This window comes from Silurus meridionalis, chromosome 12 (assembly GCF_014805685.1).
Source record: "Silurus meridionalis isolate SWU-2019-XX chromosome 12, ASM1480568v1, whole genome shotgun sequence".
NCBI classification, from domain to species: domain Eukaryota; kingdom Metazoa; phylum Chordata; class Actinopteri; order Siluriformes; family Siluridae; genus Silurus; species Silurus meridionalis.
In genome coordinates this window covers 20,343,538-20,370,040 of record NC_060895.1, presented here as the reverse complement: position 1 = coordinate 20,370,040, position 26,503 = coordinate 20,343,538, and the positions used below count along the sequence as shown (strand labels likewise).

At 35.8% G+C, this 26,503-nt stretch overlaps 1 protein-coding gene across 1 annotated transcript in view; it reads right to left on the bottom strand.

Annotated features, from left to right (window-relative positions):
- Positions 1-26,503, bottom strand: part of b3glcta (beta 3-glucosyltransferase a) — a 177,964-nt gene that overhangs the window by 6,157 nt on the left and 145,304 nt on the right. Inside the window, exons 11-13 of the mRNA XM_046862419.1 lie at positions 24,739-24,852; positions 11,816-11,915; positions 8,335-8,454 (exon numbers count right to left, since the gene is read on the bottom strand). Of these exons, the coding sequence (XP_046718375.1) occupies positions 8,335-8,454; positions 11,816-11,915; positions 24,739-24,852 (334 nt within the window). The remainder of the gene's footprint in view (positions 1-8,334; positions 8,455-11,815; positions 11,916-24,738; positions 24,853-26,503) is intronic.

Genomic DNA, 26,503 nt, shown 5'->3' with positions numbered 1-26,503 from the left:
GTTTCTCAAGTGTAAACCTGAACTAATGCATTTCTCACAACCCTTCCCTACCCTTCATATATATACATACTTTAGGAATTAAGAAATAACACTGAGGTATAGACACCTTTCAATTAAGTGGCACAAACAAGAATACATTTTACATTTTATATAGCTAATGCATATCTGGACATTAGGAACCAATCTTTTACCTTTAACATTCACATAACAAAACATATTCAAACAGTATCTTCTTGCCCTTATTAATATTAGACTCTAGTCTAGGTTTGATTTCCTGTTAAAACCGTACATGAGGTGAAACAAGCATTTTAATGCATTTTTCATTACAAAACAATCTATTATCTATTTTTACTACAGACCTCATCTGTGTTACATCATTACATATTTTTGCATTTTTGACTCGGTTTGGGACAATCACTAAATAACAGTGTGTATTTTTTTCCTTTTTTTTAATTGAACATAACTTTACTCATGTCATTTCTTTGTAAAAGGGTTAATTATGGTGGCTGAGAAGTGCAAAACAAAATAACAAAACCAAAACCAAAATAACAAATCCGAAAACACAACGACAATTCAGACAAACCGGAAAAAGTAGGTATAGTTTGTGAATGGAAACTTACCGATCATTGGACGAGACACCTGTCATTTAAGATATACAGGAAATATGAAATCGTATAACTTTGTTTCTTGTACATGTGTAAAGTTCTCCATTTACTAAAAAAATATTTTTTAATTTGATTAGTGCACCTTTAAATATAAGAAAATAACAGAAGTAAACGTTGGTAAGCAAGGAGAAACTGTTGTACTTCCTGTATATCTTGAATGACAGGTGTCTTGCCCAATGATCTGTAAGTGTTCCATTTGCAAACTATACCTACCTTTTTCCCGGTTTATCTGAATTGTCGTTGTGTTTTCGAATTTGTTATTTTGTTTTTGCATTTGTTATATTGCTTTCGAATTTGTTAGTGTTTTCTGATTTGTTAGTGTTTTGCACTTCTGGGCCACCGTAGTTAACGTCTTGTTTTCTCTCTTTCTTTTTGACTTTTAGATATGTGAGTTTTAGGAGTGACATTATTCCAATATTTTTGACTCCAGTTTGGGACAATCATTTAAATGCAATGTTTCAAGTTCCAGATCAAGAGAAAGTGCAAATCGATTACTATTACCATGCAATGATATCACAATATTACTTAGAAAATTTTAAAATCTTACAATGTTACTTTGAAAATAATGTTGCAATGTTGCAGATTTGTTACATTACGTTTAATGTTAGATTTGGTTCCTGCATTATGTCCTGCTGCTGCCTCTTTTTTGTTTTACTCCAGAAGCAAATGTAAACCAGCATTAAATGTTTGAAAATGAAACATGTTTTTGACCATTTATTTAATAGAATTAAGGAAATGTAAGGTAGTTATATAAAGTAAGTAAAAATTAGTTATTAGAAAAGAGTAAATTGTATGTATTGCACGAACACAATGTGTGTGTGTGTGTATTATACATGTAAATGCAAGGATAAACATACTTAACTCATATATGAACATGTAGTCTATACAATTATACTGTATGTCATATACATGTGTATTTGGTAAAATATATGTTACAACGGCCATTTTTGTAATGTTTTTGAATATGTGGCATACATGTACAATTATCTGAAGAATATTTCTATAACTGTGAAATCCAAATATGAACATGTATGCAACATATGTGCTTTGCATATATCAGATTTCCGTGTGGAGTATTTGTGCAAATTTATTGTAATTCTATTTGTTTTTCATTTCTAGGTTTTAGTACAATGGTTTTCAAAGGGCATTGTGAAAAAATTCTTCACATTTGGAATCTGAACCTCAATCAAACGATTTAATGTATTCATTATTATAGTTATTTACTAGTTATTCTTCAACTTTTTTCCATTCAAACACCAGTAACTAACACAAATAGCCCATACATTATGTCGACTTGGGCCTGCTTTATATTTGAAAAGTTCAGGAATAAATAGCTCCATGGCTCTAACAAATATATTTCCAAATATTACATGCTGATATAATGTCCATAAAACAAATCTGTACCAAAGCATGCTGCATTATTGTATTGTTAAACTTGGAGAACCCTTGATTTTGATTTTATTTATTTGAGAGATCAGTCTGGCTCAGGGATTTGTTCTGTCTGAGTAAAGCTTAGCCCTGAAGTTTGAATAAGGTGTTTGAGGACCTCGTCCTCACACAAGGTTACACCCAATGAGAAATTAAGCTAAAAACTGCACTCAGGCTATGCTCATCCAGTGGAAAAATACACCACCCCAACACGTAGTTTTACTGGTTATTGACCTTGAAAACAAGAAAAGTAAATAATTCTCTCTGTAGATAAATTATGATCAACAAACCACTAGGCGAGCTAAGACTAACAGATATAAGTATCATTTCCACTGCTGGATCATGACAATTAACCTTGCAGCTGAACCTCATGTTTGCCCTCTTCAAATTATTACTTCAAAAATGTCAAAAATGATCATTTAACTTAACAAATAAAAGTAGCAAGGCATAGAAATAGACGCTATGATAAACATAGCTTAAAAATGAAAGCAAAAGTTAGCATCCTCTTTGGGTTTTGGGTATAAAAAAACGAGTGTATTAACTGTATTCTTAATAATTAAGAATGCAGTTCTATATAAAAAATGTATCTACATCAATATTGAATTCCAAAATAATAATAAAATTAGCATTCCAGTCCCCAGGCCTGACCTTGAGGAAGCTGTTGTAGAACATATGATATCAGTTGCAACTGAACTCTTAAGAGGAACGGGCTAAGGCAAATAGAAAACTTGAAAAGATATAACAGCTGGATATAAAATAAGATGTGAAAGGGTGAATGCAGTTACAAAGGCAAAAAATGGACAGAGATGTTATTTCACCCTATACATTCATATTGAAAAAGAAAAACGGAAAGATGGATTTGAGGGTGTAAAGGTAGGGGCTATGGCCTATGGCATTCTTTCATATTTTATCTTATCATAAGCCATTCAATTGCTTTGTATCCTATCCCATCCCATCCTATCCCATCCCATCCCATCCTATCCTATCCTATCCTATCCTATCCCATCCCATCCCATCCCATCCCATCCCATCCTATCCTATCCTATCCTATCCTATCCTATCTCTGTAACATATTTCATCCGATACCATGCAATTGCAAATCATCTTATTACATCCCATTATAGTTCATGACATCTAATTTTATCCCATCTCATCCTATACCACAACCCTATTCTATCTCATCTTATCCCATGGCATCTCATCATAAACCAGATCCAATGGTATTTTACTCCATCCCATCCCATCCCATCCCATTTTTCACCATCCCTGATGATCGTATCCCATTAAATCCCATCCTATCCAATTTCATCCCATAGCATCAAACCCTATTCTAGACTGTCAGGATAAACTGTCTAAAACAAATAGAGGTTACAAAGATCCAACAGCTGGATATAAGAGATGTGAAAGGGTGAATGCAGTTATAAAGGCAAAGCATGGGCAGAGATGTAATTTCAAAAAATAAAAAAGGAAAAATTGGCTTAAGGGTGTAAATGTAGGAACTACTGTATGACCTATGTCATAATTCCATATCCTGTCCCAACATATGTTATCCTTTTCCATGAAATTGCATCATATCCTATCCCATCAAATTGCATTTTACCCTATTCTTCATTTACCATTCAATACAACTCAATGGCAAATCATCCTATAACAGCCCATCTTATTTCATGACCATATTTTATCCCATTCCATCCCACAACAACAAACAAATATATATATATATATATATATATATATATATATATATATATATATATATATATATATATATATAACTTAAAGAAAACACCTACCTGATGACTGATATTTAACTATTTTTGTTGATGACATTTTGCTGACATTTCCATTGATTATTTGGTGAAATATGATTGTTTCCTTTACTGTTTATAACAAAATGTCTAAAAAGTGTTAGGAAAAAAATGTTTGTCTATAAAAAGGACCTTTTCTTGGCAGCATTTTTTTAAAAACATGAACCGGTGCAGCTGCTCCCACAAATATCTTTTAGCGGTTTTGGAATTTATGAGTCAAAAAGGTCCTAAATTAAATGTCAAGTGTTTTCCTGGAGCATTTAAGGTAAAAACACTCAACCTTTTTTTAGTATCAAAAACATCTTAGCTCACATGCCTTTAATAATGAATAAAATCAGAGTTTTTGTGGCTGCTCAGAAGTGATATAAGACTATAAGCTAAAAATAAATATCAAGATGTTTGACTTGCAGATCATGGGAAATGCTTTTTGTGTGTTCAACCATGCACAGTAACTCCTATTACAGTAGCTTGCTAGTTTAATCTAAATTGGCAGTGAGGCGTAGTAGTGTAGCATTACAAATTAGAGGACACACAACCTTATATAAAAAGTTTTATACTTGTAGAAGACACCTGCTGCCAGCATATTTTAAAAGCAGTAATAAAATCAGGTTAAAGTGCCATCTGCCATCGAGCGATCTTAGTGGAGAATCCATGCAATCACAGGTACATGATGCACACAGTTAAACATTAAAACCCCCAAGAAAAGCCCACTTTGTGGAGACTGGGTCAAATAGTGAATAACTGCATGTAAGATTAAAAACAAGGGCACTGATGGATGAGTGGAACATTGGAAAAAAATACATGTTTTGATTGTTTTATAGAAATCAATTAGTTTTAGTGTCAAAGCAATTAAAACAAATAACTCAATTTATCAGTTTTAACATAATCATATAAAGAAGGTTTAGAGAAATGCGAATACAGGTTTGGCAATTCACTGAAACAGTAGCAGACAAATCCAAAATGTGAATCAGAAGCATGGTCAAAAAACATACAAACAGCGGAAACTAAGCAGAAACTAGAGAAAAGAACGAGAATCGAAAGCAGATCGAAACCAGTGAGCAGACTAAAAAAAAAAAAAAAAAAGAGGACTAGTACTGACTCAGAGCGATGCCAATAGAGCGTATACTTCGCAAAAAGGTTAATGAATAAAAGCCCATTATTTAGTTGGCAGATGTAATTGGGAACATGAGTGTCTCATTAAAAACTGGTGATTGGGAGCATGGCAGCGTGTGTAGTGCAGTGTGTGTTTTAGTCTGCGGCAGACATGTTTGATGCTGGTTGTTCAGTTTGGCTGTGAACTGACAAATATCACTGACAAAGGTATCAGGTTCAACATTAAAAACCTATACAAAGTTATCTGTGCGTGGCAATGTTATAACTAGCAAATATATTGACAAAACATAAGCAAAGATATGCCAAAGGTAGGTCAACACCTGAACATCACAATATATATATATATATATATATATATATATATATATATATATATATATATATATATATATATATATATATATATAGTGTATAGATTTTATTTGTATATTGTATTTCCCTTTAGTTTAATTAATAATAAAAAAATAATTAATTGAAAAAAATATATATTATTGAGAGACCTGGTAAATTAGTGAACTCTGGATCAGAAGGTTACAAGTTCAAATTCCAGCAAAATCAAGCTGCCACTTTTAGGCCTATGAGTAAGGACCTTAACCCTCAACTGCTCATTTGTAAGCTGCACTAGATAAGGACGTCTTCACAATAATCTTAATTATTTTTAGTATTCTTATTAGTATTTTTATTTCATAATAATATAATAAATTGTACATTTATATATCCAATACTTCTGCAATTTCTACAATTTATGTCTGTCTGTCTGTCTCTTTCAGCATGACAATGTGTACAAAAAAAAGCCATAAACACATGGCTTGTCAAGGATTATACGGGAGAAGTAGTTTTCAAGTTGGCACAGAGACTTGACATTGACCGCACTGAACACCTTGACTGGAAAGTTGTCAAGCTGCATCCCTCGTTTCGCTAATGCTCTTGTGGCTGAATAAGCACAAATCCACACAATTACAATCACCTTTGCAGTTTTAACCTAATAGTGGGAAATTAATTCATTTTCTAGTAATGAATTAAATAGAAGGAAGATGACCGTTAGAGCAAATGTAAAGTTTACACAATGTAGTAAAATGTATGGGGGCAAGTGTAAATACTGTAATAAACAATCAAGGGCACTTGTTACTTCAAATCTTACCAAATCGCTCTCGGTTATCCTTTAATATCCCTCCTAAATCCCCCTGAAATTTTCCTCACCCGGTTATTGAGACGTCATTGACTCGATGTGCAGGTCACTTCTTTACTCTTAATCCATCTTGACATTCTAAATATGAGCTGTCAATTCAAACTCAATTGTCTTTTTTGCTCCATGAATCTTTCTCCTTTGCAAAGCCTAAAATTTCATTATTCGCCATTGTATATATATGTATATATATACAGTGAGGAAAATAAGTATTTGAACACCCTGCTATTTTGCAAGTTCTCCCACTTAGAAATCATGGAGGGGTCTGAAATTGTCATCGTGGGTGCATGTCCACTGTAAGAGACATAATCTAAAAAAAATAAATCCAGAAATCACAATGTATGATTTTTTAACTATTTATTTGTATGATACAGCTGCAAATAAGTATTTGAACACCTGAGAAAGTCAATGTTAATATTTGGTACAGTAGCCTTTGTTTGCAATTACAGACGTTTCCTGTAGTTTTCCACCAGGTTTGCACACACTGCAGGAGGGATTTTATCCCACTCCTCCACACAGATCTTCACTAGATCAGTCAGGTTTCTGGCCTCTCGCTGAGAAACACGGAGTTTGAGCTCCCTCCAAAGATTCTCTATTGGGTTTAAGTCTGGAGACTGGCTAGGCCACGCCAGAACCTTGATATGCTTCTTACAGAGCCACTCCTTGGTTATCCTGGCTGTGTGCTTCGGGTCATTGTCATGTTTGAAGACCCAGCCTCGACCCATCCTCAATGCTCTAACTGAGGGAAGAAGGTTGTTCCCCAAAATCTCGCAATACATGGCCCCGGTCATCCTCTCCTTAATACAGTGCAGTGACCCTGTACCATGTGCAGAAAAACACCCCCAAAGCATGATGCTTCCACCCCCATGCTTCACAGTAGGGATGGTGTTCTTGGGATGGTACTCATCATTCTTCTTCCTCCAAACACTGTTAGTGGAATTATGACCCAAAAGTTTTATTTTGGACTCATCTGACCACATGACTTTCTCCCATGACTCCTCTGGATCATCCAAATGGTCATTGGCAAACTTAAGACGTGCCTGGACATGTGCTGGTTTAAGCAGGGGAACCTTCCGTGCCATGCATGATTTCAAACCATGACGTCTTAGTGTATTACCAACAGTAACCTTGGAAACGGTGGTCCCAGCTCTTTTCAGGTCATTGACCAGCTCCTCCCGTGTAGTTCTGGGCTGATTTCTCACCTTCCTTAGGATTATTGGGACACCATGAGGTGAGATCTTGCATGGAGCCCCAGTCCGAGGGAGATTGACAGTCATGTTTAGCTTCTTCCATTTTCTAATGATTGCTCCAACAGTGGACCTTTTTTCACCAAGCTGCTTGGCAATTTTCCCGTAGCCCTTTCCAGCCTTGTGGAGGTGTACAATTTTGTCTCTAGTGTCTTTGGACAGCTCTTTGGTCTTGGCCATGTTAGTAGTTGGATTCTTACTGATTGTACAGGTGTCTTTATGCAGCTAACGACCTCAAACAGGTGCATCTAATTTAGGATAATAAATGTAGTGGAGGTGGACATTTTAAAGGCAGACTAACAGGTCTTTGAGGGTCAGAATTCTAGCTGATAGACAGGTGTTCAAATACTTATTTGCAAATTGTATCATACAAATAAATAGTTAAAAAATCATATATTGTTATTTCTGGATTTTTTTTTTAGATTATGTCTCTCACAGTGGACATGCACCTACGATGACAATTTCAGACCCCTCCATGATTTCTAAGTGGGAGAACTTGCAAAATAGCAGGGTGTTCAAATACTTATTTTCCTCACTGTATATATATATATATATATATATATATATATATATATATATATATATATATATGGAAAATAACTGAGAGCTTACTGATGTTATCCTACATAAAAAAAAACTTTAGCACAGGATCACTTTCACACATGTCTCAGTGTCAGGGTCTGGAGTTGCATTCACTGAGACACATTTTTTTCACCCCACCCAGGTTCCACTCCCGCTTTCATGCCTGATTAAACAGACTCAACCTCTCGGTAAAAACAGCCCTGGGACCTGAAAGGCTCATGTGTAAAATGTCTGTATATTCTGAATGATATTCTATGCTGTTCTGACCTCTCTATGACATGAGAGCAGATTTTTTGATGACTCACCCTCCTCCTCCTGTGATATAGCTGTATCCTCCCTGGCCGAGCCCGTAACCGTAACGCTCCCCAAGGAACACCGGCTCTGTGGGATCATAACAGCTGAGCAGTGCTCGTAGTCTGGGCAAGCTGTGGGAGGTAAAAAAAAAAAAAACATGTACATATATACAAGCGTTTTTTTGTGTGTGTTTGTGAGGTGTGTTGAGTTAGAGAACAATAATCAATAGTCGGGTGGTGGGACGAAGCCTGGAGCAAAGTGGAGTTTTTATTACTATACTGAAATAGCTTATTTAACTGAAGTGTTTTGGATTTCCTATGCCACCGCAGTGAGTGGATTTATTTTATTGAAATATAAATAATGACACATTGTGCTTATTTATAAATTTACAGCAATTTCTTTACCAATTGTCTGCCCAATTTAGTCTTGGCCAAATTCCAGCCATCATATGACAACTACCAACTTCCTGTAAAACACCTCAGACATTCATTTGCAATTTATTTTCCTTTAATACTGCTTGTGCAACATTATCCCTCAGATCCCTACTATATCTGTCCTCTTTTGCATCCACAAGCTCACAGATTCCTGTGATTCCTGTGATCCAAAAATGATCACGTTTTCTCTAAGGGTATATTGAGGATATACTGGGGAGCATCTGAGAAACAAGTTACTTCCCGTTAACACTTACAGAAACTTTTAGCACTTATAGCCCTATAATGCGTATATAATATAGCAACTAAATTGTCTTTTTATTATGTAAATACAGTATATACAGGTGCATCTTAATAAATTAGAATATCATTAAAAAGTTGATTTATTTTAGTAATTCAATACAAAATGTGAACTTGTATATCGATTCATCATCAAAAGACTGATATCTTTTAAGTGATTATTTCTTTTAATTTAGATGATTATGGCTAACAGCTAATGAAAACCCAAAATTCATTAGAATATTGTGAAAAAGTTTAATATCGGAGACTTGTGGTGTCACACTCTAATCAGCTCATTAAATCCAAACACCTGCAAAGGTTTCCTGAGCCTTTAAATGGTGTCTCAGTCTGGTTCAGGCTACACAATCATGGTAGAAGACTGCTGACTTGACAGTTGTCCAGAAGACGATTATTGACACCCTGCACATGGAGGGTAAGACACAAAAGGTCATTGCTAAAGTAGCTGCTGTTGACAGAGTGATGTATCCAAGCACATTATTAGAAAGTTAAATGGAAGGAAACACTGTGGTACAAAAAGGTGAAACGAATCCCATTCAAGAATTTGGGGAGATTCCCAAAGAGTGGACTGCAGCTGGAGTCGCCACACACAGACGTATCCATGGGCTACAACTGACGCATTCCTTGTGTCAAGACACTTCTGAACCAAAGACAGAGGTGTTTTACCTTGGCAAAGGACAAAAAGGACTGGACTGTTGCTCAGTGGGCCAAAGTCATCTTTTTAGAAGAAAAGAAAGAAAATTTGCATTTCATTTGGAAATCAAGATTCATCATTTGGAAATCAAGTTCCCAGAGTCTGGAAGAAGAGAGGAAAGGCACAGAATCCGAGTTGCTTGAGGTCCAGTGTAAAGTTTGCACAGTCAGTGGTGGTTTGGGGAGTCATGTCATCTACTGGTGTTGATCCACATTGTTTTATCAAGTCCAAGGTCAGCACAGCCATCTACCAGGAAGTTATAGAGCACTTCATGCTTCCCTCTGTTGACCGGCTTTATGGAGATGCTAATTAAATTTTCCAGCAGGATTTGGCACCTGCCCACACTGCCAAAAGCACCAAATGACCATGGTGTTGGTGTGCTTGACTGGCCAGCAAACTCACCAGACCTGAACCCCATAGAGAATCTCTTGTGATATTGTCAAAAGGAAAATGAGGAGCAAGAGACCAAAAAATGCAGATGAGCTGAAGGCCACTGTTAAAGTAACCTGGGCTTCCATACCACCTCCATGCCATGCCGAATTGAGGCAGTAATTAAAGCAAAAGAAGCCCCTACTAAGTATTGAGTTCATATACAGTTAATGAACACACTTTCCAGAAGGCCAACAATTCACTAAAAATGTTTTTCTTATCTATTTTTAGATTTTTGTTAAATGTGAGCCAAAATCATCAAAAATGTAAAGAAATAAACTCTTGAAATATATCAGTCTATGTGTGATGAATTTATATAATATACGAGTTTCCCTTTTTTAATTGAATTACTAAAATTAGTCAACTTTTTAATGATATTCTAATTTATTGAGATGCACCTGAAAATTAACGTGTTAACGCATTAGCGCACATTTATTAACATGCAGTTTTGCAGCACATATTTCTTTGACCATTTGTTATAAAAAAAAATATAAATAAATCAATATAAAAGAGGTGAAATTACCTTCAACGCGACATTTTTTTTTACAACGACTTTCTTTACTCATATCTATCTATCTATCTATCTATCTATCTATCTATCTATCTATCTATCTATCTATCTATCTATCTATCTATATATATATATATATATATATATATATATAAACTCCACAAAAATATAATTTTTATCACTAAACCTTTGTTTTACTGATGCGCCAAGTCTGAAATAAAGCTCCAAAACCTGCAATGATGCACACATCCGGCAATTAAAACCGTCCGTGTGGAAACAGAGAAAAAGTTCAGTTTGGTGTCCTGATAATTTACATAATTTATAACACCATAATTACTTTTAAATATGTACAAGAATAATTTGTTTTTTATGCCCTACGTTCAGTTTGGTTTCACTAATAATAAACATTTGCATAAAGCATCCATATTTGTCCATGCCCATGTAGAACATTAAAAACTTGAAAAGTATTAATTTAAGTTACAGATAATTATGTGCGATTAAGTTGCGATTAATCACGAGTTAAACATTTAAATCAATTTGATAGCCCTAATTATACCCGTGTCAGTATATGTCCGATGTCAGAAAACTCACACTCTTATTCTCACAATATATGCACTAGATAAATTTGACTCACACTAGAGACTTAATCATCAAATTCAAAATAAATATCTTCTAATAAAAAGCCTTTAAACATCCCCGATTTTAGTGCACCTCTTATTTTCCAATTAATTTACATAAAGTACCTACGATCTAAGTAGATTGTCATTACTATAGAAACCTTAAAGTATTACTGAATGCAGTGATATAAATCTTGGTCAGTGTTAATAACTAAGCTGCTGCTAAGCATGAACTTACACGTTCTTACCAATCAGAAGGAGCGTTCAACAGTGTAAAGTGTCAACAACAATACACTACCTTCAAAGTTCTTTTCCACCTTGATAACCACACGACTAAATTCCATCGCCAATTATCCTCTCTCCTGTGCATTTTCAGACACAATTTTATGAGTCCTAACATTTCAATTTCTTTACACATGAGGAGAAGATAAACAGGTATCTGCAATTATCCTGAGAAACAAAAGACAATATTGTAACAGTAAAGAGATATATAAATAAAATGATTAACTTCACCTGATAAGTGTGTCGTCATCTACGATGAGCAACCAGTCGGATTTTGGTACAGCGTTGCTCACGTATCTTTTCAGGATGGCAAAGGTTTTCCCACAGTGACCTGTAAAATCAATGACGCATAAAACGCACACACATCACTTTCTCCTGTATATTAGCGGTGTCCATCTCCATAACTGAGTTTGATGCGATTCGATGCATAGCCAATGATACAATACATTAATTATGCATATAGATACAATTCACCTCTAGCGCACGGCCCTTTCCCAAACAGGCCTTTGTATTGCAATAAGTAAATAAAACCAGACGTCATTTACCTGTTCTGTTTACAGTTATAACGACTAGTTACAATTTAGGACATTTTTTAAACATCTAGACTTTATCAGGGTATTTTTTATTTTGGGAAGCACTGCATTTTAATGTGTTATATCTTGTTTTTTCCTCCATTACATTTCAGAAGAACATGCAGTTCCTCGATATTTTTAAGTGAACGTGTAAATTGCGCTAAATGGGAACTACAGGAGTAACCCCATGGTTCTGTTGAGTGCGTGTGTGTGTGTGTGTGTGTGTGTGTGTGTGTGTGTGTGTGTGTGTGTGGAGTAAGGATGCTCTCACTAGTGCCTGTGTGTCAGTGCCTTTGAAAATTTTGGAAACAACTAGTCTTTTATATAGTCGTATATAATACTTTTTTTTTTAAAAGACACATGCATGGTCCCTTTGTTTAGATGCAGCAACTAGGTAAAATGTTTTACTTTGACGGAACAAATATATAAATATACAGATGTTCAACTTTAATTTCATTGAAAATTCCTCCTTTAGCATGAATAACGGCTTTACACACTCTTGCCGTCAACTAATTTTATATTTCTTTTTGACCTTGTGATCCAGTTTACCCCAGAGCAGAAGTTCAATAGGATTTAGGTGTGGTGACTGGCCAGGCTATTCAATGTTAGATAACACTCCACATGACTGTTTGCTGGAGTTGCAGAGCACACATGCTTCAGGTTAATTGTTTTGTTTTATGAAGTCGGTTCCATTTAGCCACAGTCTGCATGGAAATTCATGGTGTTGAAGTATGGAAAGGTAGCCATGTTGCTTCAGCATTCCTTTCACAAGGAATTAGTCTCCAACATTCCCTGTTTCAAAACAAACCGGTAAACTTCCACCTCCATGTTTGACTGTGGGCGTGGGCAGTCTAGTAACAGCTACTCTTTTGTATCTTATATAAGTCCTTCTGTTGAGACAAAAATGTCAAATTTGGATGTATCTGTCTACAGAACGTTCTCTTCTTTCAGAAGTCATTCACTGTTCAATTCTTGTGTGTTTTTGCCTTTTACCAAAAAACTAAAGGAACATGTGTCTCAAAAACAATAATAGACTAGGTGCTTCCAAACTTTTGACAATCACTGTATCGTTCTTAAAGATAAAAGATGTTTGAGAATTAATTACTTACTAAAGCAAGTTTATTTGTACTTAAAAGCATAAATGCCTCTCCATGACTCACTTATGAAGATGATATATAATGAGCACAATGTGTGTTTGTGTATTTGTGTGTGTACATGTGGTAAGAGATTGTGTAAAGAAAAAAACATAAAATGTAGAACAGCCTGTTCCGTTGTTGTGTGCACCAGAGGGAAGAACAGGACACCTCTTCCATAATAAATATCAAAGCCGCTCCTGTGATACACTCACTTATCAAGTTTCACTCGAACCACACAGCCCCGAGGCTGCAAACACTTTACAGGGACTGAGGAACTCGATTATAAACACGTTTTTATTACTTTTCCAATTGAACATCTGGGAAATTCCACATCTGTATATTCTCTAAAGTTCACTGTAATGAACTGTCAGGATCAGGTTGCTATTTATACAACCATTTATGAAAGAAGAGTCCATATGCTTAGAATAAATGAGGAATAAATAAGGAAGTTGGCTTTCACTACAAACACATATTTGATTAATATTTCAGATGGGATTAGCAACGAAATTAAATCAGGAATGCTGAAGAAAACAGAGACAGGGTCAAATGGTTATGCTGGAGAAAGAAAAATTCTAGATTTCATCACACTCAACAAATCATGGTGTTCGTTAATATTATTTCTGATTGGTCTGAAGCCATTGATTCCTTTTAGCAGCACTGACACCAGATCACAGGTTTTATATTAATGGATTTGCTTTAAAATGGGAAAATACTATTCAAAATATTACTTCTAGAGTCAACTGATTTCTGATGATCCATTCAGATTCTGATTTCAGAAAAGACATATCAGAAACCAAACACAGGCACACAAATATAAAATAAATATACTGTACAAATAACAATTCTTAAAATTGAAGTAATCCGACTGGCCGAAATCATTAGTTAAGTCAGCAATTGCTTTCTGGATTCATGAACATTTTCAGCAACATCATTTACCAAAAAATACCTAATAGAAGGATGTCTTTAGTGTCAAAGTGTTTCTCAGCAATTTGATGTTATTTTAAAGAGCTGCTGAACTGGAAATCATAGCTGATCTACGTCTCAGACGATTGACAACATTAAAAGCTTTAATAAGACTGTTAAGACTGGCATGTTGCTGTGGTGAAGAAGGAATAAAACACTATTGGATGTGCTGTTTCTGAAAAATTCAGAGTGTTGACTATGACTAGACTGACTATGATGACTATGACTAGATGACTATGACTTCTGTTGGGTTGCTGCATAACATTAAACCATTTCTGAATATTTATAATACTGCATATCTATAAAGGTTGTGTGCTTATTTGACAAAGCCAACATCACAAACACAACCCACTCTATCTTTCATGCATGACACTGTAATATAGGTATGTATTGTCCTAAAAAAATAAATAAATAAATAAATAAATAAATAAATATAATATAAAAAAAAAATACATACATAAATATTATATATATATGGGTTTATATGGGCATATAATGGGTTTTTTTTTTTTTTTTTAAATGAAAAAATCTAAATCCATGATCAAGATCTGTGATTTCATCTAATAAAATCTAAATACTCCTTCCAGTTTTCTGTTCGTCCTTCTCAATTGCTTAAATTGTACATAATTCTAAGTTGCTCTGGATCAGGGCATCACTCTGTGGAAATCACTCTCTAGGAACACAATAATAAAATTCAAAATTACGCTTACATCATTTGGCAGACGCCCTTATCCAGATCTACTTCTAGTTATCTCATTTGTATAACTGAGCAGACACACTTTAAGGACTTTGCTCAAGTGTTGAGCATTGAAAGCTTGGTAGTGCTGAGAACTGGAAGCAGTATTTTAATTTTATTCGATAAAATCACTGACGTTTCAATGTTGTTGTTTTTTTCCCGCATTGTTGTAACCGATCACTAAATTTTTATGATTTTGAAATAACCACATTTTTCAAAGATTTGGGTTATTATCCGGCAGGCGTACACCACATATTGCAATCGTTTATCCGATATCTGGTTGCAGATTTTAACATAACTTCTATATTGTTGTGGTTCACACTGCTTTAGTTTGTTCCGGGCATTCAGCAACAGCAACATTCAGAAACAGCAACATTCAGCATCTGAAATTTGGTCCATGTATGACTCTTTGCCAGGATGGAGATGTGATCTAATACACTAATACAGTTTCATTTGAAAACACAGATTTTTCTCTCCGTTTTGACCTTCTGTCCACAGTGAGATGACATTTTTTAATTAAAGAAACATTTTTTAAAAATGCTCTTCATAATTCATAGTTTACATATTGAAAAAACTGTTTTTGCATCGCAGTGTGGACTGTGAAAACGATGACGGATTCTTAGTCAATGCGTGACGTTTGAAAGAACCAGAAAGTAAACATTGTCTCAAAGCAGCTTTACACTGATAATGTGGTGATAAAAATAAATATGTTCTTTATAAGTGTAAGTTTGTCCCTGATGAGCGAACCGGTGGCGACTGTGGTGAAGGAAAAACTCCCCGAGATGCATAATGAAGAAACCTTGAGAGGAACCAGACTCAAGAGGCAACCCATCCTCATCTGGTTTACACCGAATGTCCAATTATTGCAGATAAACGATGTTGCGGGGTGCTGTTAAAGTTTTTGTAAAAGAAATGAGTTAAACCAAGATCAAGTATTGGTGTCTGAAGTTCTTCCACATGTAATGTAATAACGCGAACAGCAAATGAACGACAAATAAAACCAAAAAATTTCTAATTATTAGGTGTATAATGGAGACCATGAAGCACCATGAAGGTCATCCTCAAGTAGTGGAAAAAGAAATTGGAGTATCATAGTGACACTACCAAGAACAAAACATTTATCCAAAATTGACAAAATAATAAAAAAATAAGGAGGCGGACATTTCAGTGTGGATGAGCAACTTTTGGGAAACGTTTGAAAACAATAGTGTGGATGCGGTGCGTTTTTAGACAAAATGCCATTATTAAATGTATCTAGATTAGTATAGACATAGCCACAGCCCCATGATCTCAGTCACACAGCTTCCAATGAGACACCTCCGTTCTTAATTACACACACTCATGCCGGCTTTATCAAGTACTCGCATTTATTGACTCTTCATTACTGTGTTCACAGTTTTAAAATGGAGGATTTCCTCCCTTACCAACTCGAGGCTTGCTGATTGCATGTTTCTGACCTCGACTTCGATTTCCATTTGGCGTGCCATTAAACTGCTTTAAATTCAATTGCGTCTGTCTGAGTTCTCATTACATGACACATTCACATACTCATCATACTTAGACCAATTTGGAGTCACTTAATCACCTACTGGCAGGATTCTGGATGGTAAAGAAAAAAATGAAGTACCCACAAGAATCCCACATGGACACATTTACGACATTTGGCAGATGCCTTTATTCAGAGCGACTTACATTTTCCTCATTTATCAAACTGAGCGGTTTGGGGTTAAGGGCCTTGTTTAAGAACCCAGCAATGGCAGCTTAGTGTTTGCTGGTATTTGACCACCTAATCAGCCCAATTTCTTAACCACTGAGCAACCCCAACCCCTACCCCACTACCCCACTACCCCAAAAAGTGACACAAAATTAAGTAAAAATCCAAGCTCAAAGCTCAGGATCGATCCAAGCTCAGGATACAACTGGAGACCTTGGAGGTGCACTTCAAACATTCACATTCTACTTGAGAAACATTTAATTTAATTTTAATATGCATTAAAAACTCATAATAATTGGTTGAACATAGATTAGAAAAAAAATCCATTAAATGCCCCACACAATGGTTAAGTGTATTCTTCCAAAACATGTGCGCGCGTGTGTGTGTGTGTGTGTGTGTGTGTGTGTGTGTGTGTGCACATGTCAAGTCAAGTCCCTTTTATTGTCATTTCCACTATACACAGTGGTACACAGTAAAAACAAGACAACGTTCCTCAAGAACCCTGGTGCTACACTAAACAACACAGAGCTACAACACAACACAAAGCTACATCAAGTGCAACCTAGTGCAAACAGTTGAAATGTGTAGCAGAAGCTGGGCGGGAGGAACAGAATGTGCCGTCACCGTATCCACCACACAGAAGAACAAAAATCTTTTAAAATAAATATCAAATATGTTCTTGCCTGTTGCATTCTTGCTGAACTACAAGGTCTCCAGGCTGCAGGAAAACCACAAATCGAGCTTCCAAAACAACGAGAAACCTCTTTGTCCTCATTCATACGCCTTTCTCAAGGTGTGAAAGCATATGTTTTACACGTGGCATGGTGTTCTGGCATTGTGTTGTGTATAAATATGTAACTGCTATTCACAATTAATGCCTTGACACCTGCAGGAGTCATTGTATCATGTTTTTATAAAACATATGCATTGCATCATAATATAATACATGTGTATATGTATTGCAATATATTACATATATAATATATATATGTATTGCAACATAATATAATTTATTGCATCATATTTTCTATAATTGACGTCAACTTTTCGGAAAAAAAAACAACAAAAAAAAAACATCAGGTCAAACTACATCACCTTGACCCATGTAACAATGTTTTATGGTCGAATGAGACCACTCACGAACCAGGCAGAACTTTTTTTAAAAGATTTGGTCCAGACGCAAGACCCACAATGAAACATGGTGGTGGCAGTATCATGCTGTAGAGCTACTTCCCTTTACCTGGGATTGGGGCTCTAGTCAATCCAAGTATACAGTATATATCTCGAAATCTTTTATTGGCCATTGTATTAAATTCTTTTACAACTTATCAATGACAACAAGAATTTTAAAAGATCTGCTTGGAATTGAATCAGCTGATGTTGATAAGCAGATGGCAGAAGCTGTATGATGTATGCTGTATGATTGATATACTACAAATATGGAATATTTTTACTTTGTCAGACTGAACAGCTTTTTCTTATCACTATCCTGTGAAGCATATTTGATCAGTCAGTGTTTCCAAACAGTGCCAGTGGTGAAAGAGAAACTGCAAAAACCACAACTAGTAGCTGGACAGTTGGCTCAGGGTCCTTGTTATTGTTAATGACAGTACCGTATGCAAGCATTTTTTTTTAATGGTGTGATTTTAGAATGAAACACATTAACAACGATGTGGGAATTTTCTGCTGCCATACAATTAAGACACTCACATAAATAAATAAATGAAAAAAAAAAAAAAAAAAAAATATATATATATATATATATATATATATATATATATATATATATATATATATATATATATATATAAATGTTTAATTAATCTTTTATATGCCTTCAGGAAACTCTGTAATTATCTAAGGTTACTGTAGTGACTAATTATTTTGTCCAGTACAAGCTTTGAATAAATAAGCTATTTGCTTCCTCCCTAAACACTTTATGATTAATAACTCAGCCTGGTTTTATGATTGGCATTTGTAATTAATTCATGAACCCATCCATTAGGGTTGCACAAGCCAGTGCACTCTTAGTGCCGGTCCCAAGCCCGGATAAATGGGACGTGTTCGTTAGGAAAGGTATCCAGCGTAAAACGTGCCAAATCAAATATGCGGATCACAAACCTGAATTTCATATCGGATCGGTCGAGACCCGGGTTACCAAAGACCGCCACAAGTATCGTTAGCAAACAGGGTACCGGTGGAAATTGGGCTACTGTTGGCCAAAGGAGGAGAAGAAGAGTAGGAAGATGTCTACAGAGACGGCAGGGAAAGTGTGGGAGTGTAAAAGTGTGGGAGAGTGACGTTAGGGTTGGTATTTTATATGTTGGTACTATGACTGGTAAAGGGAGAAAGATAACTCATTTGATGAACCAGAGGAAGATAGATATGTTGTGTGTTCAGAAGACATTGTAGGTGGGTTTAAACTGTTCTATCATGGGGTGGATTGAAAATGAAATGGTGTAGGGGTGATCCTGAAGGAAGAGTACAGAAAGAGTGTAGTGGAGGTGAAGAGAGTTTCTGATAGAGTTATGAACGTGAAGCTACAAGTTGAAGGGGTGATGGTGGTCTAAATCTAAAATGTTGCCCTTTTTGAAAGTTTTCAAATGGAAAAAATCTAGACTATAGGCAAGGCAGTTCAGCACCCTGACTCTACTAATACAAACTCATGCTACTGTAATAGCATTATGCATTTAGCAATGTCTTGCTCAAAAATGCAAGGCTTTCTCTAGAAAAATACATTTTCTGTATGGAGACATTTGTTGCTCTAAAACCTGTATATATCATTTAGCATTGATGGAGCCTTTCAACATTTTCCACAAAAATGCACTCTCATACCAACAGAGATGTAGCTTTTTGAGCTGAGTGCTGATAAAGCCAGATGGTCCCTCTCCTCTTAATCCGAAGGACTTGGTGTCCATGGTTTCCACAAAAGAAGTTACATTTTGATTCGTCTGACCACAAACTATTTTTCAATTTGCATCAGTACATTTTAAATGAGCTTTAGCCCAGAGAGAATGGAGCCAATTTTGGATTAGGTTTATGTATTCCTTCTTCTTTGTATGATAGAGATTTAATCAGCATATGTGGATTACATGGCAAACTGTGTTCACAAACAATCATTTCTAGAGATGTTTATGAGCCCATGCAGTGACTTTCATTATAGAATCATGACTGTTTTAAATGCAGTGCCACCCGAGGGTCCGAAGACCATGGGCTTCAAATATTGATTTTCACCCTTGTTCCTTCAGATTCTTTGAAACTTTTAATGATATTATGCACTGTAAATGATGAGATATTCAACTGTTTTGCAATTTTATGTTAGGAAACATTATTCCACAATTTGTAGACACAGTCTTCCACAGACAGAGTGGTGAAGCTCTGTTCATCTTTATTTCTGAGAAGACCCTGCCTCTCAAAGATATACTATTTATACCCCATCATCTTAGTGACCTGTTATCACTTAACCTAATTAGTTGCAAATTTTTTATTTTAATAGCACATAACTGTTTTTTGGCAGGTGACACACCAAATGACACATTTCCTCACTTTACACATTTTCTATATTTTTCAATGTTCTACTGTGAATAAAATATGTTTATGAGATTTGCAAATCATTTAATTCTATTTTTATTTACATTTTGCACAGTATGGAATGTTTTTGAAACTGGGGTTGTATTTTTCTTTCTTGTGTATTAATGTATATGTTATCGAACAACACCAGACCTACAAAATCTGAAAAGAAATAAGAGTTTGAAATGAAAGTGAAACAGTTGGTCTGCTTCAATGCATCTACAGTATGCTGAAAAAAAAGTGTTTTTTTCCCTTAGTACAAATACCATTAGAAACCCCAAGCTGTTAACCATTACCAAATAGTTTGTATTACATAGTGTGTTTGTTTACAGCATTAAATAATTATCCCCAAAGCAAAGAAATCATTTTAGTAACTTATTGGAATTTTGAATACTTACTGATGTTCTAACGGGTCCCTATCGGTTTCCTAATTGTATCCTCTAGCCAAAACATGCCAGTAATAGAACGCAACAAAGTTTTCAGTAGAGACCCATATGAAACATTACAGTTTTTTATTTAAACCAATACAATTCCTGTTATAACCATTATCCTAAACATCCTGACTAATTCCATCACAGTATGGTATGGCAGCTCAATAGTGTGTGTGAACAGAAAAGCCCAGATGTTGGCACAGAGCACACACCATCATCAGGGACCCCCTCACACTCTACACTGCACTGATAGGACACTGATGTCTAATTAATGCTTTATTGATTTCACTGCCTTTGATCATCACACAGTTCTCCTCTACTCAGTGCATTCAGTTTTATCCCTGTATAATCATAAAGCTATGTAACTATACATTTATAGCATTGACTAGCTGATCTTATATATCTGTATACCATCTGTATATGTTGTACATTTTTCCACATAAATTGTGCCTTTTATACATCATGCACATTTCACTTATCGGCGTTTATATACATATACGTTCGAACTTTACTTGCTTGACAGCTTTCCAAAGCCTGCCTATTTATTTATTTGTTTGTTTGCATTTGCAATCAATCAATCAATCAATCAATCAATCAATCGACTATCACAACCATTAGAAATGCTATTTCTAATCTTTGTTTTACTGTCTGTCTGCCTGTCTGTCTGTCTGTCTATCTGTCTGTCTGTCTCTGTCTGTGTGCCTATCTATCTATCTATCTGTCTGTCTGTCTGTCTGTCTGTCTGTCTGTCTGTCTGTCTGTCTGTCTGTCTATCTATCTATCTATCTATCTATCTATCTATCTATCTAATCTAATCTAATCTAATCTATCTTTTACAACCATTAGAAATTCTATTTCTAATCTTTTTTCAGCAGGGTTTTGTTGACATATTTGTAGGAACTTAGCCTTCAATCACTTGTAAACACTTAACTTTAACAGCTTCATGCTCGGATCAAATTAGTGCTAAAATAATCTTCCAAAATAACTACATGTAAAGACTTGGAAATGTAACATTGGTGCACGGCTGCTCATAGATTTCTTTTGTTATAAATCAGATGAGAAAATGCGCACGGCGTTACTGAAAGCAGACATTAGGCACCTCAGTCACGGACAATTATGATGAATTTAGAAGCTCATGAATAAACAAGAGAGGAGAAGAGAGGAACATGGTGTGCTAACTGCCTCCTGGAGCATCAAACAACACTAGGGGTGGCAGGATCCAGAGCCAACATTGTGTGTGTAAAATCCCATTCTGTATTACTTTGCCAACTCTAATGTAATCAAAGAGCGGTGACTGGGATTTCGTAGCTGTTGGAAAGGCGTGGAGCTCGACAGACTTCCACCTCAAAGCGCTGAACGCATCAGTTTAACCCGTGTGACACTTCTGCCAACATGTTCATTGAATAGGGAAAACATTAAAAGAGAGAATTCGAGTACTGCTCCAAGAAACACACAATGTACTTTTTTGTCACTTGTAAGGTGTGTTATTGTGGTTCATAATATTATCCTTTTTTTTGACAGTGTAATTGCTGTGAAATGATTCGGTTTTGTTTGAGCAGGTCTGCTGTGGTGGTCTGGTACAGTACATTTGGCTTGCTAATTCATTTTCAATGTTCTTCTAATGTGGGTTATTTCATTATCCAATGTTTGTGTGTGTGTGTGTGTGTGTGTGTGTGTGTGTGTGTGTGCATGTGTGTAAAAGAAAGCAATAGGGAGAGAGAAAGAGAAAGGAAAAGAGAATAACTTGCGCTAGTTTTTAGCTTTAGCTAGCTGAGACATCTTTTGTACACTGTTACAGCTTTTGCTAGCTTAGACATACTCTAGCATCGCATGTGTTTACTTCCTGCCTAAGGCTTCCTTTCTTTTGTAAATATAACTCCCAGTGCTGTATGCTCTCATTTAGCTGACTGAGGGGAAGTTTGAGCTGTTTGTGTTTCTCCTCAGGATTTTTAAATCTAATGTCACCTTTACCAACCGCAACAACCAGAACCCCATTAAACTAAGGCAGGGAACGACAAAAACAGGTTTACAGGTTGAAATTATATGGGAAAATGATTCAGTGTCACTTTTCTACTCTTTATTACGCTCCTGTGAATAGTGTAGTGAGAAATTGACCCCATTTAAATGTCTTCACCGGCTCTTTCATGGTCTCATCACTCCCTGATTTATTCCTCTGCTCCACACCAGCCAATGTAACAAGTGCTTCACTGCCACTTCATTTAAGCGTTTCGAATTTGTCTTCGGTGTAAAGCGTCCTCTCATTCAGATGACCTAGCTGAGAAACAATACAATTTCCAGACATCTGGTAGAGACATGTTTCCTGGTATAAATGTGTCTGCAAAAGCTGCTTTCAGGGAATGTTACAACTTCTGTTGGAGTTTGGGATTTATTTTAGATTTATCTTGTTTTCAACATTCAATAATCCACTTTCTGCCTCTAAAGTTTGTTCTCAATTTATTATTTTTTTATGTCAAGCTGCTTTGTGACAGTGTCCACAGTTAAAAATGCTATAGAAATAAATGTAAAGCGATAGTTTGGATGTGGATATGTGCATTAAGTACATTTTAATTGGGTTCATATTGCACACTGTGATATTTTGACTTGACAAGTGGTTTACTGTTGGTTTAATCTGTGTGGGTTCCCCCAGGATTCATTGGGTTTCTCCCATGTCCCAAAAAAAAGTCTGATAGATATGACGACTCTAATATATGCCTGAAATAGATGACTGTCTTTAGGCATAAGTGAGTGCTTCAAAATTAATTGTGCACAACATACAGTGTGTAAAAAAAAAATCTAGAGGTGGAGAAGGTGGAGGAGTTCAGGTACCTGGGATCAACAGTGCAAAGTAACAAAAAGTGTGTTAGAGAAGTGAAGAAAAGAGTGCAGGCAGGGTGGAGTGGGTGGAGAAGAATGATAGCAGGAGTGATTTGTGATAGAAGGGTATCTGCATAAGTCAAAGGGAAAGTTTATAGGCATTGATTAAAAAAGACAGGAAGTGGAGCTGGAGATAGCAGAGCTGAAGATGTTGAGGTTTTCGTGGGGGGAGGGTTTCGTTTTTCGGAGTGACGAGGATGGACAGGATTAGAAAAGAGTTTATTAGAGGGACAGCACATGTAGGACGTTTTGGAGACAAGGTGAGGAAGGCGAGATTGAGATGGTTTGGACATGTGCAGAGGAGGGACTTGGGGTATATCAGTAGGAGAATGCTGAGGATGGAGCCGCCGGGAAGGAGGAAAAAAGGAAGGCCAAGGAGGAGGTTTATGGAAGTGGAGAGGAAAGACATGCAGGTGGTTGGTTTGAAAGAGGCAGATGTAGAGGACAGGGGGGTATGAAGACAGATGATCCGCTGTGGCGCCCCCTAATGGGAGCAGCCGAAAGAAGAAGAGGTGTTTGTTCTGTTATCATATCACAGTCATAATATGTATGGTTGTGTATGCAGCCAAATTAGATTTTCTTTTTTGAGGGCATGGAAAAATGTGTCAGATGTGGCTAACTGACCATACAGAAAGAGCCTAGGACTAAGAATAGAAATAGCATTTACCCTCTCTGATTGGTAGCTGTATTTTGTGGATGGGAATTGGTTGAGACTTATATAAAGGTATAAAATGCTTAAGCTTATTATATTATGTAGATCTAAAAGTAAAAAATTTAAATTTAAAAGATTATTAATTAATAAAGCCAGGTATACTTTTTGGTAAAAGGATAAACAATATTTAATTTCTAAAAATGTTAATTAAAAGCAAATTAAATGTATGTACAGTAGCTTTTGACATTCAGGGGGTTCATGTCTTTCAGTGCATGAAAATGCATTTTTTGCTGTTTCCCAGAATTGAAATTGCTATGACTATATAATTGTTTCAGATCTTTTACTCATTAGCATAAAAATGCAGGTTAAATTATATTTTCCCAAGAACACATCATATTAAACCACCTAACTGTAATAACGAATACATTAAGTAAACAGTCCACAATGATTAGGCTTTTATTTTAATTTAATTAAAAAAAGAATTTAGCAAAGTATTGCCAACTCACCTCTGTCTGCGTTGGGGACACCAAGGTCAACGGTTGGGATCGAAGGATCAGCATAATCACTGTAATACTCCAGATGTGAAGCTTGTTTCTCCCACGTCTTCTTCACCACAGGGACTACAGTAGATCAGCAGGCAATGAGTCAACACCAGCATACCGAGCTTGCAAAAACCATACAAACCCTTAAGATTTATTGCTCTTGTAATGGTGTCTGCTTTAAAGTCAACGTGAGCGTACCAAGCTTGGAAAAAAAATCATACAACCCTTAAGATTTACTGCTGTTTTGATGGCGTCTGCTCTCGACTAGACAAACGTTAACATTTAATGCACCTGTAATGTTCTTAACTACAGGACACATTAAACACATTCAAATACCTCAAAATACAAGTGTGTTTTAAATCTGAATGTTTTAGTATTAAATGTCCCCTTTTGTCTGTACAAGAACATATAGGTGCATCTATAAAAAAATAGCATAAAAAGTAATTTTGTTTGTAATTTAATTTTAAAATAGTACAACTTTTATATATTACAGATTCATAACAATTAAAGTAAAATATTGCAAGCTTTTTTATAATTTACATTTTGATGATCTAGTATCTCGAATTATTCGAATATTTCCTGAGATCAAACAAAAAAGGATTTCTAATGCAAAAATGTTCAAGTTCTTAAATGTGTGTTAATATGTGCAGTTTGGTTTGGGCACCTTAAGAATGAATTACTGCGTCTATGCAGCAGGCATCGAGATGATCAGCCTGTAGCACTGCAGAGGTGTTACCGTAACCCAGGTTGCTCTGATAGTGCCTTCAGCTCACCTGCATTGTTAGGTTGAGCGTTTCTTATCTTTACCTTGACACTATCATATAGACTATCTATGGGGTTCGGGTCAGAAAAGTTTGCTGGCCAATCAAGCACTATAACTTCATGGTCAGCATACCAGTTAATAGTAGTAGTTTGTGGGAAAAGGAAATGATCATCTCTATAAAGGTTGTTAACAGATGAAAGCATTAGGTAGTCTAAAATCCCCTAGTAGACGGCTGTGTTGACTGTGGACTTAATAAAACACCAGCAGATGACACGGCACTCCAACTTCCCACTGAACTTCAACCAACTTGGATTATGTGCCTCTCCAATTTTCTTCCTGACTACTAGTTTTTCAAAAGAAATGCAAAATTTCCTTTTCCTGAAAAAAGGACTTGAGCCCACTGAGAAGCAATCTAGCTCTTCTCCTTAGCTTAGGTAAGGTTTCTTTTTGATGTTGTCTCAGATTCAGGAAAGGGTTTTCTTACTAAGAATGTGACAGTTATAGCCCTTTCCCTGAAGTCATCTGTGTGTGGTGGCTTTTGATGCAGCTTCAATCCACTCCTTCAATCCAAGTTCTTTAATCGGCTTTTGCTTGATCTTCTCAAGGCTGTACATTCCTGCTGCTTGTGTACCTGTTCCCCATTTTTTCCTTCTAGTCAACTTTTAAATATGCTTTGATACAGCACTCTGCAAACAGCCATCCATATCAGCAAAGACCTACTGTGGCTTATGATCGTCTTCTGGATAAGTGTCAATTCAGCAACCTTTGCCATTATCGTCGTTGCGTGCTCTTAACTAGATCGATAATTATTTGGAATCTATACTGTATAAATGGTAATTTAATCATATTAAAATGGAATTTTCAAATATTCTGAGATATGAGTATTGTTTGTGAGGTGCTGGCCATAATTATCAACATTAAATAAAAAAACAAAAGAAATGCTTAAAACATTTTACTCAAGAGTCC